This window comes from Vigna umbellata, chromosome 1 (assembly GCF_029865625.1).
Source record: "Vigna umbellata cultivar VRB3 chromosome 1, Vumbellata_1.0, whole genome shotgun sequence".
NCBI classification, from domain to species: domain Eukaryota; kingdom Viridiplantae; phylum Streptophyta; class Magnoliopsida; order Fabales; family Fabaceae; genus Vigna; species Vigna umbellata.
Window position 1 is genome coordinate 11,340,167 of NC_142165.1, and position 18,029 is coordinate 11,358,195.

An 18,029-nucleotide genomic window follows, 5' to 3' on the forward strand; every position below is an offset into this window, starting at 1 on the left:
ATTAACCGTTAAGTTATGGCACTTAGAACGCTATTTTTTATGATGTTTCTATGACTAAATTGGAATTATTGTTTTAATTTGTTTTATTTTTAAATTAAAGCATGGCAGAATTAAAAACTGTTACTAATTTTTCAATTAATTTAAATTTACAAAAATGCTGTTTCGAAATTCTTGAAAGAAGACGTTCCACTTGAAATTCATTCACTCCGAAATCGCTGTTCAGTTCGAATTTCAGCCGTTCCCCAGCCCATTGCCTCTTTCCCTATCATTCCCAAATCGTGTTGTTCCTCCAAATCCTGCCGTGGACCCAGTCGCAGGTTTTAGGGTTTTGAGATTCAAAATTTTTTGTTGTTCTGTTTTTTGTTCTCCACTTTGGTGCCTTAGATATCGACCATCAAAGTTTTTTTATGCAGGAAAAACTAGAGATAGTTAAGAAGAATTGTGACGTTTTGAAGAAGCAATTGGTGCCTAGAGGACGTCGGATTCAATTTGGATGCTTGGTATGATTTTGCAGCCAAAAACCCATATTTTGCCATTGCCTCAAATGAAATCGTTTGTCTTAATTTTTTATGGCTTTTAAATCGTTTATGTATATTAGCATATTAGCAGCCAAAAATAAAACCAAGACCTTATTAGACCCTGATAATAGTGGTTGGATGCATTTTCTAGAACCATCCAATGGGCAAGGGGAATCACCAATGACGTATATCTTGGGATTTAAGGCATGGCATTTTGGTTAGGATGAAATTATCCATTTGGTTGCAGAGGAAAAAATATCTATGGAAAGATCTTGCTCAGAACAGGAACAAAAGAGAGGAGAAAATTAAAAGTATGTGTGCTTCCTCTTGTGAGCATCAACATCAGTGAGATTGAGAATTTAGCATAGAGATTGAAAAGGTTTCAAGTTGGACAAAAGTCTCAGAAATTTAGTGCTTGAAGCATTTAATGATGGATGGAAGATTTACGGGAGATGCTTAGTTTGGTCAGAGAGATTCTTTGAAACCTATAACTCGTTATCAAATCTAGGCAAAATCTCCTAAAATGTGCCATAATTCTGCCTCGTGCTTCTTCAGTTTATGGCAATAAGGATAATGAAAAGGAAAAACCAAAAGTTTGATTGAAGAGGGAAGACGTGGGGAGAGGAAGCATCCAGGAAAACGTCAAATTGAAGTAGTTGACCTTCGCTTTTAGGTTGAATGGCTTAAAACATTACATGCACCCAGGTTCCAATTTTACCTGCACCTTGACTTTAACCAGCCACATCTTTCCTTCTACATTTTTTTTTCTCTGCCATTTCCTTGGTGAAAACAAAGATCAGTAGTTTACTTAGCAATAGTCCTTGCTGCATTCCTGACCGGTATTTAACATTACCTATGCGTACCTAGAAAATAAAAGAGGGTAAGCAACATTATAATTTTGTTGATATTACAAAACCCTTATCCGTGCTAATATACCCAATACCCTCCTTGAGGGTAAAAGCCATCTTCCACTACTCATATCTCGATATCAATTTGGATAATTGTTTGAAAAATTATACTGACACTATATAAAATAAAGTATATTCACTTTACAACCTATCCTAAAACTATAAATATTAAATATAAAAAATATGATTCAAATAATATATATTTATAGAGAGAGAATTGTCAAGGTTTGTATCTTTTAAGGAATGTCAACCTATCATCTCCCTAATGTTTTGTGTATGTACCATTGAAAAGTCTCATGGAGAAACAAATCCCTTGTTGTAACAGCTGTTCAGAGCTTGGTTGTAAATTGGGTTAGGTTTTCTATTTCAATTTTAATGGTATTCCCTCGGCTGGCTTTTCTTGTTCCCACTCCATAACAGTGTGCCTTGTTTGCTTCCTTTTCCTTAACAACTGAAAAAACAATCTTTGCATTACATAGCGGGGTGTGTTGTCAGTTAAGTTAGTTAAGATGCAGTTATTGTTTAGCAGTTAAATTAGTCGATTGTCAGTTAATAGGCAGTTATTTTTTATTACTGGAAGTTTGAATTCATTACCGAGTTTATATGTTTAATAGTGAGCTATATTCATTGATTCAAGTTTTATTTTTTCTGAATATTGATGCAAATTAACAAGTTAGTTTCTGACTATTGATCCAGTGAGATTCATATCATGCAAGGCCCTTGGACACATCGCATGTGCCGTTGACAAAAAATAAGTGGTCTGTAGATGGATATAACTCCCATTATTATAATCTGTCTCCAAGTACTAGTACATGCATACATTTCAGTGTGCTACTCGCAGTTGTCCTAATCTTGTTCATGAATTACTAACCAGGGATCACTGTGTAACAGATGTTTGTTGGAAGTCCACAGTGAGTAGATACCCTCGTTTGTTTCAGATTCCATTTGTGAAAGTGGAGTGGGCACTGGAGTTCTGCTGGCATAGATGGGTTTCGGGACACTGAGTTTATCCGTGGTTGTCCGATTTGAGGCCACGAATTTCAATGGTTTGCCCCCATCTCGGTCTTCTAAGTCGTCTCCTCATCTATCATTCACGAAACCATGTTGGGTTGTGAAAACGGAGTCGAATGTTCGGAGAAAAAGGAGGAAGAAGCCGGATCCGCATTGTGTGATATGTGAGGGGTGTGGAAGGGTTGATTGCCACCAATGTGGTGGAAGGGGAAGGACAAACCAGACTCATTTGGAAATGCTCCCGAAAGGTGAATGGCCAATATGGTGTAGGACTTGTGGTGGAAGTGGTCTTGATTATTGCTCCCGTTGCCTTGGGACTGGAGAGTATAGGTATATCATGGGCTTCCAATTCATGAACCAGGATGATAATCAATCTCAAGAAAACAAGTCTTAGCCTTTTCTTGTCTTGGATGATAGTACTAGATTCAAGGTATTAGAGAATGTCTAGATGCGACAACTTTACTTGTAATTGCTGAATGACTAGTGTCAATCACAGTATGAAAAACCTTGATATATAGATTGTTCCAAGTCTCACATCCCAGTATAATTTATATTGACTTGCAGGTAATGTCATTTAAAGTATTTTCGTCTTGCTTCTAAGTTTCAGGAGAGCTTTGAAGGATGTCTTTAACCTTTGTGCACATTTAATGCTACTGTTACTTTCTCTTAGTTTTTCTTTGTACTGTCAAATAACTAAAAATGGATTGAATATGCATCTTCAACATTTAGGAAGTTCCTACCATTAAATTCAACCTACTTTACAACTGTGTTTAGAGGAGATATTGACTTGGTGAGCAAGTTAAGAACTTGTTAATTTTGGCAATTTCTTCTCCAAAATTTGTTGAGAGAAGTTCCTCGCCTCTATTAAATACATTTCTTTGATTCTGGTTAGTATAGAATTGAAGCTTCTTCCTTAGCATGCTTTTATAGTTCGCTTGAGAGTTGTCTGGCTTTTGAAAGAACAGAAGTATTTTTTGACGAAGTCACATCTTAATTTTTTCTTTCACAAGGTCGCTGTCATACTATGTATATATATATCTGCAGACTGCATATTTAGTTTAAGTATAATGATGGATACCACCTATCTTCTGTGACCTTATTGTATTTGGTAGTGATAAGGTCTCGGAACTTCAACTTTGGTCAGTCTGAATTTCCGAAAAGGTTTATGTTAGGAATATCATTCGTTTTGAAAAGATCTATGGAATTTTTTAAGATTGTTTTACAAGATTGAATACATAAACCTGGTTTATTGCTCTGGGCATTTGTAGTAATCACACTGTGGTGGCCAGCGCTGGAATCATATGATTAACAATGGAAATAGATAAAGGACACACCAGACCCTGCTTTGCAGACCCAGTTTTACAGTGGAGTCAATGGCAGTTACTTGATTCTCTTCTACCTACTGGTGGATTTGCTCATTCGTTTGGCCTTGAAGCAGCAGTTCAGACCCACTTAGTGTCTGATTCCAATGATCTTAAGACATTTATCATCCATATATTGGAGAATACAGGAAGCTTACTGCTTCCTTTTGTGTACTCAGCTTGCATTTTGCCCAATTTGGAAAACTGGCATAAGCTTGACAAAATATTGGATGCTACCCTAACTAATGAAATGGGTCGGAAGGCATCAATCTCGCAAGGATCTGCACTAATGAGGGTGGCTTCAGCTGTATTTTCTGAGGTTCCTTCCCTCAAAACCTTTAGAGATGCTTCTCTGGGTTTAGGTACTGTGTCGTTTCACCATGCTCCTGTCTTTGGACTTGTATGTGGAACACTAGGATTTGATAGTACTAGTTCTCAGAGAGCTTACATGTTCATCACAATTAGAGATGTGATTTCTGCCGCCACTCGGCTAAATTTGATAGGACCCCTTGGTGCAGCACTGTTGCAGCATCAGGTTGCTTCTATTGCGGAAGTTATATTAGAAAAATGGATGAATCGTGCCGCTGAGGAAGCATGCCAAACTATGCCTCTGCTAGATACTGTGCAAGGTTGCCACGGTTACTTGTTTTCAAGACTGTTTTCATCTTAGAAGGCAAAAAGTTGAATATTGCATTTCATATTCTGATTAAGTCTGTGGTATCAGTTATATCATGTGCTTAAGGTTTCTTGTTGTAGAACTTCAGTTACCCACACTTTGATGCGGATTATGTGATATCTCTTTCGGAATTATTTGTTGGTTAATGGTTAACATGTGTGTATGACGCAAGGGTGTACTCTTTTTTCTTCATTACTTGGCATTCAATAAGGAAAAATGTGGGCATATTTTGAAATTTTACGAGACTAATTCGGTAACAAAGATATTGGTGGTGGTGGCTCATTCAATTTTTGAAACTGTGTAAGACTAATATGGTAACCTTGAAAGAAACAAGACAATGCTGGATGTAGATATATTTTTAAAATTACACATAAAGCATTACTACTAACTTAGAATTTTTTTGAACTTTAAAAATGTTTTTATCTTCTATTGTCCATATAATTTTTATTTAATCATAAAGAAAACCAAGGCTTTTTTTGGAAGGGTTTCGACTAGGATACTTCTTACAATTATACACGAAGAATGGTACAAACTCATCATAGTGACTCCAAGAAGACTCTACTAACATTATGATTACTTTCTCAGCTTCAGAAACCAACTGATAGGAGGGCCATGTCCGATATCAATTTTCAAAGAATAATAAGAATGCTCCATTAAAAAGTAAGGCTTAATTAAACTTCAAGTTTCTAATGTGAATATTTTTAATTTAGTTTCTATTCAATTGTTTGACCCAATGACTTATTGAGTACTTAATTTTTTATATTTTTTTAACTTAGTGACATGATTGTTATCTTGACTTGTCATTTTACTTGTTTTCATGTGTTAAAAATGTAAGGTAAATGATAAATAATTTTTATTATTTTAATTGAAAATAAATTGGATAACAAAATCATCATACTTCTCGATAGTTTTCATGTCATCACTTACAACAAGAGACTATCTTTATCACTACTATTGACATAGATGATACTTTCGATCCCTTATCACCCAACATGTTTTCAATAAAATTATTTATCATTTTACATTAACTGCATTTTATATTAATTATAAAATCTCACATTTCTTAATTCATGTAAACAAATAAAAAAAAATGTCTGAAAAAACAACAACCACGTCATCCAATTAACAAAGAATTAAACAACAATAACTCAATTAAAAAATATAAAAGTTTTGAATGTTCAATAGACCAAAGCAAAAGAAATGTGATAATAACTTAAGAACAGAGCTAGTACTGAGGCCCACACCAGATCGCACTAAATGAGCAAGCCGTGGGCTCAATGTGTTCAATGATTCTGGATCAACAACTTTCATGCATGAATCTAAAATCTCCCACATAGGAGAGCCTTTGGCTATGGAAATTCTCAAACTTTCAAGCTTGTCTGTCTGTATCACTACATTTGCTGCATGAAGCTAATAAAACGAAAAACACAAAAAGTTAACATATAAATAAACAAGAGTTAAAAGTGAACTTATGCAGGAACTGAAAATATCATTCAATCTAACATCGACATAATTGAGCGATTGATCTTCTAGGCTTGATAAACTTTCAAGCATGCAGCAAACTAAATCAGACATATGTGGATAAATTGCAGTTCCAGCATGCTAAAACAAGACAATAATAATAAGACACTCAGATTTAACAGCAGCATAACTTAATGGAATAATAGCACTATGTTATCCCTCCATAATAATCAATCATTATTCTTCTTACATAATCAGAATCAGATAAACATAGTCAAAGGAAAACCAGAAACTGCACAACGTATAAACTAAAAACTAACACCAAAACAGACAACAAAAATATCCAAAACTATGAATCCAATATGTGCAGGTTAGCACAAATCATGCTTACTGGGAAATGAATTCTACAACATTTGGTATTCTAATTAATTGGTTTCGGGAAAGAAGTTTGAAAATTTAAGTACAAGAAAATAGGATAAGTTATACTTCTGAAATAAACAAACTCGGAAAGTAGTACCAAAACCAAAACATCTGTAAGATTACTAAAAATACCACACCTGAAAAATCATCGGGTAATGAACAAAGCAGAAAAAAGGAACAACCAACATCATATCTGATGAGAATAAAATAATATTTAAGCAGTCTTGTGTTATAATCCATCTATATACACCAGAGCCAAGTAAACATATACAATCCTACAAAGTTTGACAAGATTTGACCAAACAACTGAGATGTAAATATACAAAATTTACAATCGGGTGGAAGAAAGTTAAGAAAAACAAAGCAAAGTGAAAGCAAAGTGAGTGTATGAAGTAAGTTGAAAAGCAATGGGATACCAAGCCAATCCTAACCTTCGTAAGCTTCATAAAAACTTCAACCGATGCTCTGCGGACACTGTAAACTTTACTTAGTAAACTTTCTGCGAACAAAAAGGGTAAAACAATGTCCATTGCTTTGTGTGCATCTGACATTTCAGTTAGAGAAACACCACGGTATAGCTTTTTACCAGAAATTCTAACAGTTTCCTCTATCTCATCCATTGCACAAAATGCTCCAGACCATAACCTCTTTAAATGCTTCCCAACCTATAGGTGGTGCATGATGAAAGAAAAGCACAAATGGAAAAGAATGACATGTTGATATGCTTTAGATAATAAAAATCAACCAGTGCTCAAATTGTAGATAGGGATGGCAAAATGAATGGATTAGATATATTTATCAAATGAAACATGGATGAATTAGATTTTTAAATAATTTTTTAATGGATCAAAATGGATTGATATCCAATTCATCAAAATAAAAAAACTATTACCTCAAGTTCTATATATAAGACAAATATACAATTCAAGAAGGCTAATAAAAGTAGTTAAATTGATTAGTTTTAATTAATAATGTCGTAGATTCAAATTTTATTTAAGTGAAAGTTGTATTTAATGAGGCTACTCAAAATTCAATGAAACACTTAGGATGACTTGGGTCCAACCAATGAACCTATCACTAGGAGTATGACTTGAAGGATGGGAGGAGGATATGTCAAGAGAGAGTGGAAATTTACATCACATCCTCACTTGGAAAGACCAACCAGCCAAAGCCCGCTCAGCGATTCTTCCTTGGTCGCTCAGCAACACACCACTCAGCTACCTATGCTAGACGCCCAGCGACACACCGTACAGCATCCAGAAGCTGCTGCTTTTCTTTCTTTTTTCCACATGCTTAATTTGTAAAAAAAAAAACGTAAACTTCCACGTGGCACTTGATCCATGAGTAGTGGAAGTTGTTAGGCACATGGCTGCAACATAGGGAGGGACCCTCTATAAGCAATGCTTCCCACACCTGTAAAATACTTTTGAGATTAATAAGAAATTCTGTTGAGATCACTCCAGCCCTTTTTTTTCTTGACAGTCACTGGCCAGAGAGAGTCCCGAGTCGCCATTCGCCAGTTCCACTTCCACCTAGCTCATCTGTTTTTCCTTCTCTTTTCTGCTGCATCTTCACTCATCCTTCCGCTGGACTTACTCGTGTTGAGTAATGGGTTCACCTGCAGTCCAATCGAGAACCATCAACTTATCAACTAATAAAAAATATTTGTATTTGTAATGACCCAATAAAGGAATTCATCTATAACAATATATAAACACGATTCTCTCATTTGATGTACACATTTCATATTCCTATTTTATCCTTAATTATGTTTTAAAATTAGAAAAATGGAAATAAACTACCCAGGCACACTTCATCAGCACAACACAATATACTACAAATCACCCACTATTTTTTATCTGATTACCATTATTAATTTTATTTTATTAATCTATAACAACATATAAAGGGGACTCTCCTCTTTGGTGTACACATTTCATATTTCTATTTACCTTTAATTATATTTTAAAAATTAAAATAAACTACCCAAATGTTAAAAGTAACTACCAACACACTCTTCAGTCATTTGGCTTTATAAATCACTCACATCTTTCAACAGCCCAATATACTACAAATCACCCACTAGTTTTAATGAAAGGGAAAATCAACCATTAGTTTTCATGAAAGGGAATAGCACATCAAATATAAATAGCTTTGTAATCTCTCTTCAAATAAAAAAAAACTTAAATAAACATATAAACCATATTTTAACACCTGAATAAAGCCAATTAAACAACACAATAAAAGTAGGAAGGAAGAAACAGAAGACCAGAATAACTAGTACTATTCTCCATCGGCAAACATCACAAAACCCACAGTGGAAAAAATTTCCCTGCTTTTTACAGATAGTGACTCACCACAACAGTAGTTACTAAGGTTTTTGTTGCCAAGTATTAGAGTCAAAAGACAGAGAGAGAAAAGAGAAACTGAAAAGTAACTTTTGTATTGATAAAATGTACAAAGAAAACAATGGCTCTCTTTATATAGAGAATGAAAAGAAACAATATCAGACCGAATACAAAACTAACACCTAGCGTAGTTAGTTAATTACTATAATTTTCAGGACTTCTTGTCTATATTGATCGGTGACAACTCACTTTTAAACTCAAGAAAAATATAAGTAATCTTAATGACCTCTTTAAATTGCCGTCCTTGAATAATGTCTGTAAGGGCAAGACATGTGCCTCACGCGAGAGCCAAAGCCTGGATCCACATTGTTCTAGTAAATCTGCAATTATGATGTCTAAACTGTCATCAATGGTTTTTTTTTAGTCATCCACAAGTGAGTGACTTCCATATATGTACCCATTGCATCCTAGACAAAAAAAATGCAATAGTCAAATTAAGTACGTGCCTGAAAATAAGAATTCATATACTCATTGGATATTATCATGCATAACATTGCATTCCAAGGAAAAATAAGTTTTTCACTGAAAAAGGCAAGGAAAAGCTGCACAAAATAAAGGAGAAATCTTACATGGAAATAGAGAACCAAACCACAAATTTTAGGGGGTAAAACTACGTTTTTATTGTTTGAGGTTTGATAAAGACACTTATTATATAGCACTATAATCTTCTATCATATAGATTAAAAGTAGGTAAAGAAATTTTCTGGATTTGCCTGGAAATGCCCTTGGTAAGGATTAGATTCAGTACCGGGCTCACCACATTACTTAAATGGAACTTACCTGCACATTTTTGTCCAGATCATATTGGTAGCGTACAAGCCTTGGAAGTAAAGAACGTAAGTATGGCTTAAGAGCATCCCATGCTTGTTTTGCTATTTTAGAAAAGCCAAAAGCAGCACCCCTCTTTGAATTCAGAGAAGCTTGATAATTTGCTAAATCCATGAACTTATATATCAAGTCCAGTTGTCCCATCTCATTTGCTAAGTTACACAACTCCTTATAAGTGTTCAGTTTTCCTCCACTAGCACTTCCACCAAGAGTTCCATCCATAAATACTTCAGTATCTTCAACAAGCTGCACAAAATAACTTCAGAAATGTGGTACTGACATGAAACCCACAGGTCCTCATGGCAATCAGTAATTAGTGATACTACAACTACCTTATTGAGACTCAGAATTGTGTCCTGAACCATGAATTATATGATGTTATTTTTCATCTGGTGGTGATAACTAGCTCTAAAAGAGGATAAGAAACAATACTTCTAACTTCAACAATACAGTATGGAGAATAAGGTGATGTATAAAAGCTACGCCAAATATCATAGCTAATGTCAATCCAGTGTGATAAATAATACGAGGTGAAAACATAATTTATTTTCCAATGCTTCCACAAGAAAAAAGGGGGAGGGAGAATAAAAGATACAAGGATTGTTTAAGAATAACAATTTGACAGAAAAAGTAAAACCAATGTAGCCCATTTTCCAATAAATGGTTAAAAATCATAATATACTTACTAAAATTGGGTAAGCCATGTTACATCTTGACCAATTGTCCTTAAATGAATATTCTATTAGATTCTATATTCAAATCTAGAAAATCCTGTTCGGAGCATTTCTTTATTCCATCGCTTAGCCTCATCTTTCCTTCCATGATTTAAGAAACCACGTACCATGATATGATATGTCCAACCATCAGGTTCATAACCCTTTTGACATATCCGACCAAACAACAAACAAGCTTTGTCCATATCACTCTTGGATAATTCTTTCAGCAACAGATTGTAGGTGAAAATATCAGGCGGAAAGCACTTCTCTATTAATCGTTCCAAGTCCGAAATATAATGGGTCACTCTGAGACAACCGGAAAAGGCACCAATCACCAAGTTAAGTGTTGAATTAGCAGAAAATTCCCCCTCTCCCACTCCTCTTAAATAAACGCATGTATCGTAGAGTTTTGGTGAAATCAAAGAATGTTGAAGCAGTTGATTGCCCATAAAAGAACTAATTGGGCGTCCCATTTTCTCATATGCGTTAACAATACGTATTGCTTCCTGATATCTTCGCAATGAGCAAAGCTCCTGCACAAGAAGCTCATAGCATTCAAGACTTGGATTCAATCCAACTCTGAACATGCTCAAAAAGAACCCAAGTGACATGTCTATCCTATTGCACTTGCAAAGACCATTAACCAAGGTAGTATACAACCTCTTGCATTCCAAACCCTGGCCCCGGACAACGTTAAAAAAACTCAGAGCATCAGAAATTCTCCCACTGCGCAAATAACCTCGCAACACAAGAACACGAGAGTTCAAGTTGGGCTCAACACCATTTATTTGCATCAATTCAAATACTTCCCTACACAAGTCAGGCTTCCGGGCACGCGCAGCTCCTTCCATGAAAAAGTTATAAACGCGACAAGGAAATTCACAACGAGTGAGCATCTCCAGTAACTTGAAAAAACGCCCTCTTGAATTATCCATTTTAAGTAAGCAGCAAATTACAGCTGTACACAATGGAAAGTTCAGCTTATGACCCTTCAATTTCATTTCAAAAAGAAGCTGAGCAGCAATATCTCCCCTGCCCGACTTAACAAAACCGTTAATCATCTTAACATACGAAGCCCTGGCAGCAACAGTCTTAAGTTCCCCATGTACCAAATAACCATCTTGCACTCTCCCAGCCTGGCACAGAGCATATATGAACTGGTCATACATTGAAGCAGGAGGCACAATATCCCGCCCGACAGAAAGATGCATCAACTCTATCATCTCATCAATCTTGCACTCCCTACACAATGCACTCGCAAGCGTGCGAAATGTCTGCTCATCAGGAAAATAACTCTTGCCAACCAAGCTTTTGACAACGTTGTACGCCTCCACAACACCTCCATCCCAACACAAAGTAAGTATCAAATACTTGCATGCCAAGTGATTGAGAGACAGACCAAACTCAGACCGAGAACTGTACAACTCCCACGCAACATCAGCCATCCCCACTTTGCAAAAAAAGCACAGAACAGCATTCATGGTAGCCACGTCAGGGGGAATGCAACTTTCATTCATATCCACCAACAAATCATACACCTGTTGAAGCCGATTCTCCCGCAAAAGCCTATAAATCAAAACATTATACCTAGAAGAGGACATACAATACCCTTCAGAATCCTTCTTCTGAGAGAAAAACTCCAATGCTTCGTTCACCCTACCACCTCGAACAAGACCCTTTACCCAAGCCCCATAAGCATGATCCAATGGAACCAACCCCGAGCTCCCGAATCGCTTAACCAACTCAACCGCACGCTCAAACCTAAAACACTCACACAGAGCGCCAACCAAAAAACTCACTTCAGGCCCTTTTAACCCCTCCCCACGACGCACCAAATCGTTGAGAAAACCCTCAGTCTCCTCCAACCTTCTCTCTTTGCACAAATGCTTAACAACAATGATATTGGTAGCGTGATTCTCCAAACCCCTGGCACGAATTTGCCTCAGAATGATGTCAAAAGCGTTGAGGTAGTTTTTCTCAACGAGGGAGTCTAAAAGGACGTGATAAGAGAAGGAGTCGAGGTCCAAGCCGATGAAGCGCATTTGGGCGTACGCATGGAGCGCGTTTTGAGGCTTCCTGGCGATAGCATAGCCCACGACAAGGATGTCGTGGAAACGGACGTTGTGGAGGAAGACGCCGCGGCGGAAGCCATCGAGGAATTCGAGGACAATGGGTTTGTGGTCGGCGCGCACGAGGATGTTGAAGATGGCAACGAAGGTGGCGCGCGTGTGGTGGAAGTTCGGTTGGCGGCCGGCCCAGTCGAAGAACTTGAGGCAGGAGAAGATGTCGCGGTGAGTGGCGGTGTAACGGAGGACGCGGAGGACGAGGTACTCGGAGAGCGGGAGGGAGAGCGCGGACAGTGCGGCGGATAAGTCTTCGTTGTCGGCGGAGGCGGTGAGGAGTTGGTAGATGCGGTTGACGAGGGGGTCTAGCTGGACCTTCCGCGTTGCGAACCACGTCTTGAAGGAGGACACCACGTCTTTTCTCGTGAACTGAAATGAATTTGAAGTTGAGGGCGTTGATGGAGAAAGTGATGCTGCGAGAGAAGCGCATGCAGCATGGGAAGAAGAGCAAGGATTGACAATGGAGAAGACGAACGATTTGGATCTGAGACGGTGTTTGGTCACATGTTTGATTGGTAGCATAGTGGTCATGGATCAATGAGTTCTTCTTCTCTCAGGGTACCGTCGCTCTCCAAGTGTTTGTGTATATGTCTGTGTGAGACTCAGCAACATGAAAAACCTCCTTTTCCTAGTTCTGGGTTTAGTGGGGGGTTAAACGAAACTAACACTAACTAGTTTACCTTACTCTGCTTTTTTATCAATCCACCAAAACCTCTGATTCCAATATTTGTTCCGAATTTGGATAATAAAATTGGCGGAACAACATATTAGTCCTAAATACCTTAAATAAGTTGTCTTCGGCACATCAAAAATTCTGTACAAAATCAATTTCAACAAAATACAATTTTGATTTTAAATAAAACGATATTCATATTTAAAATGTCAATACTTACTTTATTATTTGACCATGGTTTATTAATTATTTTTATAGTATATCTTAATTTCATTAGTTTTTTCTTTTTCATTTATGAAGTGAATAATATTTGTCATAATACGAGTAATTATTATCACAATTTAAACGCATATGGATCAAACTTATATTTTTAAATATTTAAAGACTATTTTCGTTATACTTAAAGAACACAAAGTTATATAGAAATTAAATTAATTTTAATCAAATCTTTAAGAAATCGAACACAATTTTAAAAACAATGAGACTAAGAGTAATTAAAACCATAAAATAGGAATAAAAAAATGGTTGGATTTTTCTATGAAAGATTCTTTATTAAAATTATATAAATGTGACCTAAATTAGTCTATATAAAAAATTAATATTAAACTCTTATAATATTGAGTTTGGTTGTTGTTATGATTATGTTATTGTTTTTATCTATATTTTAAGACATTAAATTTATGTTGCTGTCTTTTTTATATGGTATCTAATTTTATTATTATTGTATTCACATTAAAATTATTCTAAAAGAACACATTTGATTTATCATCTAAATTGTTTATTTATTTCACTAATGAGCTTATGTTATAATTTTAATATAATTTATTTCATGTTTAAAGTAATACAATGGAATATTGATAACTAATTTAATTTTGTCATATAAAGAGTTTAAATTATATTATAAATAGAGTGTTTTTATTATCATTAGTTCATTTTTTACTCTTAACGAATTACTTTTGGTTGTCAGAATCTGAGGTTATGAATTGTATTGGTCTGTCCTGTTTTGATAGTCCAAGTTGTCTCGTCATCCATCATTACACATAAAACATTATTACTGAGTTGTAAATGTTTTTAAAACTTTTAAAATAGGATCACAACATTTTTTAAAAACATTTTTACATTATCATTTATATATCATTCTGTGATGTAGGTGGTATTAAAATGTTGTCAAAAAAATATTGTCAAAGTATCGTTATCCTTTAAAATATACTTAAAAAATTTTTGTAGTCCATATTTTAGTCGCTTTGTTTATCATGGTTTTCATTATTTTTCGTGTTCAATTAGATCCTTATTTTGATCAAATTTTTTTTAATTTGATATTTTTCATAACAACTTTTAAATTGTTAATGAAAGAATGTGTAAGATGATAATATTTGAATGAGTTGCGTTGTTTTTTTCTTAAGTGACCCATTATGAACTATATGAGTTGTGATTTTTTTAAATTGAAGACTTAATTGGATACAATCATTTATGTGTTAGAAATTTGGGCAACATTGCACAAAGCTAAACATGATGTGGTAGATTTTGGATACCATTTGTTAAAATTCAAAGGAATTGGTCATCGACTAGGAGAGTTTCACTTCTTAATTTGTGTTTGTATATACATATTGTGGTTGGTGTTTTGTTGTAGGGTTTAAGGTTTTCGTGTAGTTTTTTTTGTTTGTTTGTGATCCATTTTGGTGGGTTGATATTTTTGGGATGTTGTGTATTAAATAAAATATTGTTGTCTATGTGACTTCATTACACTTTGGTGTCTCAATATTTTAAATTCTATGTATGTCATTTATCGATTTTGGAGTTTGGAGTATACATATTAAGCTTTTTGAATGTGTAAGTGGTCTTAAACTCTCCCTTTGTTGTCATGTTTGTTTGAAATTTCATGTTATTATATTTTCATTGGTTTCAATTAGATTTTCAATTTTAAAAATGTAATGCAATTTAATATTTTCGTTAGAATAATACTAACGACGTTAATTCATGTACCTCAAATTATGTTTTTTTTCTTCTAAATTTGTCATGTTTTAAATGAGAATCCTATCAGAGTGAATACGATGTAGCAGTGACAATGTCGTGTATCACTATTGAAGTGACAATGTCATGTATCAAAATGTCATGTATCACTGTTGAGACAAAAGTTATGTGAAAAATGTTGAGTAATTTTATTGTTGAAATTTAGTGTTATTTAATTTTGTATAATATATATAAGCGCATTGTAAAAACAAAATCTAGATCTATAAAAGAAAATTGATTAAATAAACATATAAAATGAAGTGAATCTGATAACTAATAATTGATATTTTATGATTTTTTAACTAAATCAATTTATTTTTTATCTTTTATTTCTTATGATCTAACATTCTTCTTAAAAGGTATAAAACTGTTTTCTCTTTTTAATTTGGTGAAGAAGCATGAATTCTGGTAGGGCCTTTTTGTTAAAGTGTCAAAGTGCTTAAATTTGCAGACTTCAAGAACACCAGTCACTGGATACAGTATAATAATTCTATTGAGAATAGCTATTGAGAATATACATTTTGCTAAATACAGTATCAGTTATAATTTTCTGAAATAAAAACTAATAATATTAGCACTGTTATTATCACATGAACTAAGACAAAGATTGGTCAATAATGGCTAATCTAACCATCACATTGACTAGAGAAGAGTAGGATCTATTAACACAAATGTGTAATGAATATAGGTATAAATTTGAAACTAGTTCCTCACATGAAAATTACTCAAACTAAAATATTGTTCACACACTGTGTATTCTTCAGCCTTTCCAAGAAAAAAGTTTTTAGCACCACCAACAGAAGAGCACCTTTCTTCTTTCTCTTCTGTTTGCCTGTTGCTACCACCACAGGTTATGTCACAGTTTTCCTCTTTTAACTTCTGTTCAAGTTTTAGGTCATTCTCTTTATCACCATGCTTTCTGCTTGCTTTTTGTTCATGTGTTTGATTAGCCCTTTGCTTACCGTTATAACTTTCTGTGCTCTGATCAGGAGTTGAGTGCCATACTTCATCAGGAGGGCTCTTTTGTCCCTGTGGTTGTTTCTGGTTCATTGGATAATCTCTTACTGTACCTGCACAGGTAGTTAGCATATGTAAAATAACTTTGTTATCGATGGATCTGTTATAAGGACGGAGAGTTTACTCGGACACACAATACTAATACTAATGAGACCTGAGTAGAACTTATATAAAGATTGATGTTAATTTATAGATTTTCATCTTTATATAGTGATTAATTCTCTTTTATCTGTATTTAAATTGAAATTTAGACTCATACTTATATTTTCAAGTGGACGAGGAAAACTTACGCTAATGTTAACCCACATGTGAATTGCAGAAATGAGAAGTTTAGAAGCTGATAAAGATGACAGTTAATATCATGAGTGCATGCAACGAGATGAAGTCTTAGAGTATAGGAGTATTTACTGTTGGGAGAAGTGTCAGTGCTGAAGAGGTAAAGATGTTCAGCTGAAATGTCTGGTAGTGGGATACTGTCAGTGTTTGTTTCATTAGTGCTGGTACTGGGGCGTGATTCATGGGGGAGATGTAGTGGTCCTCTTAAACGTATAATTTTATTGAAACGCCTTACTCTTAATATACCACACGAAAGCTTCTGGAGGAAATACTCCTCATCATTCTTCATTTTCCTGTTACCAGGTTGTATCAAGATGATTCACTAAAAAAAGGTTGGATTTTTACAAACTATATATCAGTTTATGTTGTGATTTTGTTGTTGTTAGAAACAGAATACTTGAAGCTCTAAAAGGGTGATTAAGTTCTAAGTAATAGCCAAATCTTTGAGCTCATTTTTAACTTTAACAGTCTTCAGATGAAAAGTTTCAAAAGGGTTATATTATTCTTGCATATCTAGTCAATGATAGCAAGTTTAAATTCATCTTACCTGTCTAGTATAAGCCAAGTTGCCTTTAACTTCAAGGCTGATTTCAGTGCAACTGCCTTTAGTGACGACCCTAAAGCCAAATCTATCTTAAGTGCAACCTGAAAATATGGTGTGCAAAGTTAACAAGATTAAAAAATAGAGGGTTTATGGTTTTCTTAACTAGTATTTATAAATTATATGACCTTTTCTGATTTGTATAGCTGAAAAGTACGAGCAATGTCTTCATTGTTCATATACTTTTCCTTCTTCCTGGCAACTTGTGCCTCTACCATCTTCTGGTTTGCTCCAAACATTAATCTGCTATCCACACTGCTTTTGTATCCCACTACAAAAAATCATGTGTTAATAAATAAACTTTAAACCTAATCAACTTATAAAATAAGGTTAACACTCATTTATATATTATAAATTGGACTTATCACTACAAGATGCAGGACTTTCAACACATCATGCAAAGTGAACCAGTAAAAATGATTAACATGCTTTGGAGAAATAGTCAGATTAATCAACACAACACTTATTGACTCATTGATCTTTGATTTTCCATTTTCTTTCTTCCAAAATCCATTTCAAGGGATGAATAGAACAATATCATAAGAAGCTCCCTGCAATCTGAAGAACATTACTCACTAGGAGTCACAACTTGATGCATGACTGCAATCAGTGTGAGAACATCTCCTGGCACAAGAGACAAGCCACGCAGAGACCATTCCAAAATTCTTACATTGAGTTCTCGAGATACATCATGGATCACCACCACATTTTTCCCCTCCATTGCCCTACCGAGGAACTCCACCTTTTTGTACTTCTATTGCAGAAAAGGTTTTGTGCAGCAAAGTAAGTTCTAATGGACCAAAACTCGCAGCAGCTTAATAAGAACGAGTTTACCTTGACAAGGTGCTGAAGACAGTGTGTGTCCAAATTGATCTGTCAAAGAGTGATAATATCTTATGACAGCATTTCTTGTGCTTAACGAGCATCCAAAGTAACTTCAAAGTTGTTATTCATGATTGGCC

The 18,029-nt window shown here is 35.0% G+C and overlaps 4 protein-coding genes across 11 annotated transcripts; 2 read left to right on the forward strand and 2 right to left on the reverse strand.

The window, feature by feature from the left end:
• Positions 1 to 262: 262 nt before the first annotated feature.
• ENA (DnaJ/Hsp40 cysteine-rich domain superfamily protein) lies at positions 263 to 3,037 on the forward strand. 4 transcript variants are annotated; one of them, XM_088094674.1, is made up of 4 exons: positions 263 to 317; positions 414 to 500; positions 2,123 to 2,184; positions 2,301 to 3,037. In XM_088094674.1, exon 4 carries the CDS (start codon positions 2,412 to 2,414, stop codon positions 2,829 to 2,831), a length of 420 nt encoding a protein of 139 aa, XP_087950800.1. In that variant the 5' UTR covers positions 263 to 317; positions 414 to 500; positions 2,123 to 2,184; positions 2,301 to 2,411; the 3' UTR covers positions 2,832 to 3,037. The 4 variants fall into 4 exon arrangements, with proteins under 4 accessions (XP_087950800.1, XP_087950792.1, XP_047181478.1 ...); XM_088094666.1 differs by having other exon boundaries at positions 2,318 to 3,037; XM_047325522.2 differs by lacking the exon at positions 2,123 to 2,184 and having other exon boundaries at positions 265 to 317; positions 2,318 to 3,037.
• UREF (urease accessory protein F) lies at positions 263 to 4,640 on the forward strand. The gene is made up of 3 exons (XM_047325526.2): positions 263 to 317; positions 414 to 500; positions 3,706 to 4,640. The coding sequence occupies exon 3, from the start codon at positions 3,749 to 3,751 to the stop codon at positions 4,466 to 4,468; it is 720 nt and encodes a 239-aa protein (XP_047181482.2). The 5' UTR covers positions 263 to 317; positions 414 to 500; positions 3,706 to 3,748; the 3' UTR covers positions 4,469 to 4,640.
• Positions 4,641 to 5,569: 929 nt separating this feature from the next.
• LOC124832867 (Pentatricopeptide repeat (PPR) superfamily protein) lies at positions 5,570 to 13,157 on the reverse strand. Of its 5 annotated transcripts, XM_088094703.1 has the most exons (7): positions 10,278 to 13,157; positions 9,544 to 9,837; positions 8,990 to 9,170; positions 7,491 to 7,973; positions 6,942 to 7,020; positions 6,787 to 6,854; positions 5,570 to 5,884 (listed from the first exon to the last, which is right to left on the reverse strand). In XM_088094703.1, the coding sequence occupies exon 1, from the start codon at positions 12,959 to 12,961 to the stop codon at positions 10,334 to 10,336; it is 2,628 nt and encodes an 875-aa protein (XP_087950829.1). In that variant the 5' UTR covers positions 12,962 to 13,157; the 3' UTR covers positions 5,570 to 5,884; positions 6,787 to 6,854; positions 6,942 to 7,020; positions 7,491 to 7,973; positions 8,990 to 9,170; positions 9,544 to 9,837; positions 10,278 to 10,333. The 5 variants fall into 5 exon arrangements, with proteins under 5 accessions (XP_087950829.1, XP_087950816.1, XP_087950822.1 ...); XM_088094690.1 differs by having other exon boundaries at positions 6,787 to 7,020; XM_088094696.1 differs by having other exon boundaries at positions 6,942 to 7,973.
• Positions 13,158 to 15,815: 2,658 nt separating this feature from the next.
• On the reverse strand, positions 15,816 to 17,788 carry LOC148204623 (uncharacterized). The gene is made up of 5 exons (XM_088112870.1): positions 17,644 to 17,788; positions 17,196 to 17,338; positions 17,014 to 17,111; positions 16,539 to 16,759; positions 15,816 to 16,183 (listed from the first exon to the last, which is right to left on the reverse strand). The coding sequence occupies exons 1-5, from the start codon at positions 17,786 to 17,788 to the stop codon at positions 15,816 to 15,818; spliced, it is 975 nt and encodes a 324-aa protein (XP_087968996.1).
• Positions 17,789 to 18,029: the final 241 nt, after the last annotated feature.

Bases quoted from the DNA above. Each gene is read 5' to 3' on its own strand.
- ENA (XM_088094674.1), top strand. From the start codon at position 2,412: ATGGGTTTCGGGACACTGAGTTTATCCGTGGTTGTCCGATTTGAGGCC.
- UREF (XM_047325526.2), top strand. From the start codon at position 3,749: ATGGAAATAGATAAAGGACACACCAGACCCTGCTTTGCAGACCCAGTT.
- LOC124832867 (XM_088094702.1), bottom strand. From the start codon at position 12,961: ATGACCACTATGCTACCAATCAAACATGTGACCAAACACCGTCTCAGA.
- LOC148204623 (XM_088112870.1), bottom strand. From the start codon at position 17,788: ATGGAGGGGAAAAATGTGGTGGTGATCCATGATGTATCTCGAGAACTC. The intron at 17,112-17,195 runs GTCATATAATTT...CCATATTTTCAG, and splicing joins AGCTATACAAATCAGAAAAG to GTTGCACTTAAGATAGATTT. The intron at 16,760-17,013 runs GTAAGATGAATT...ACCTGGTAACAG, and splicing joins ACTTGGCTTATACTAGACAG to GAAAATGAAGAATGATGAGG.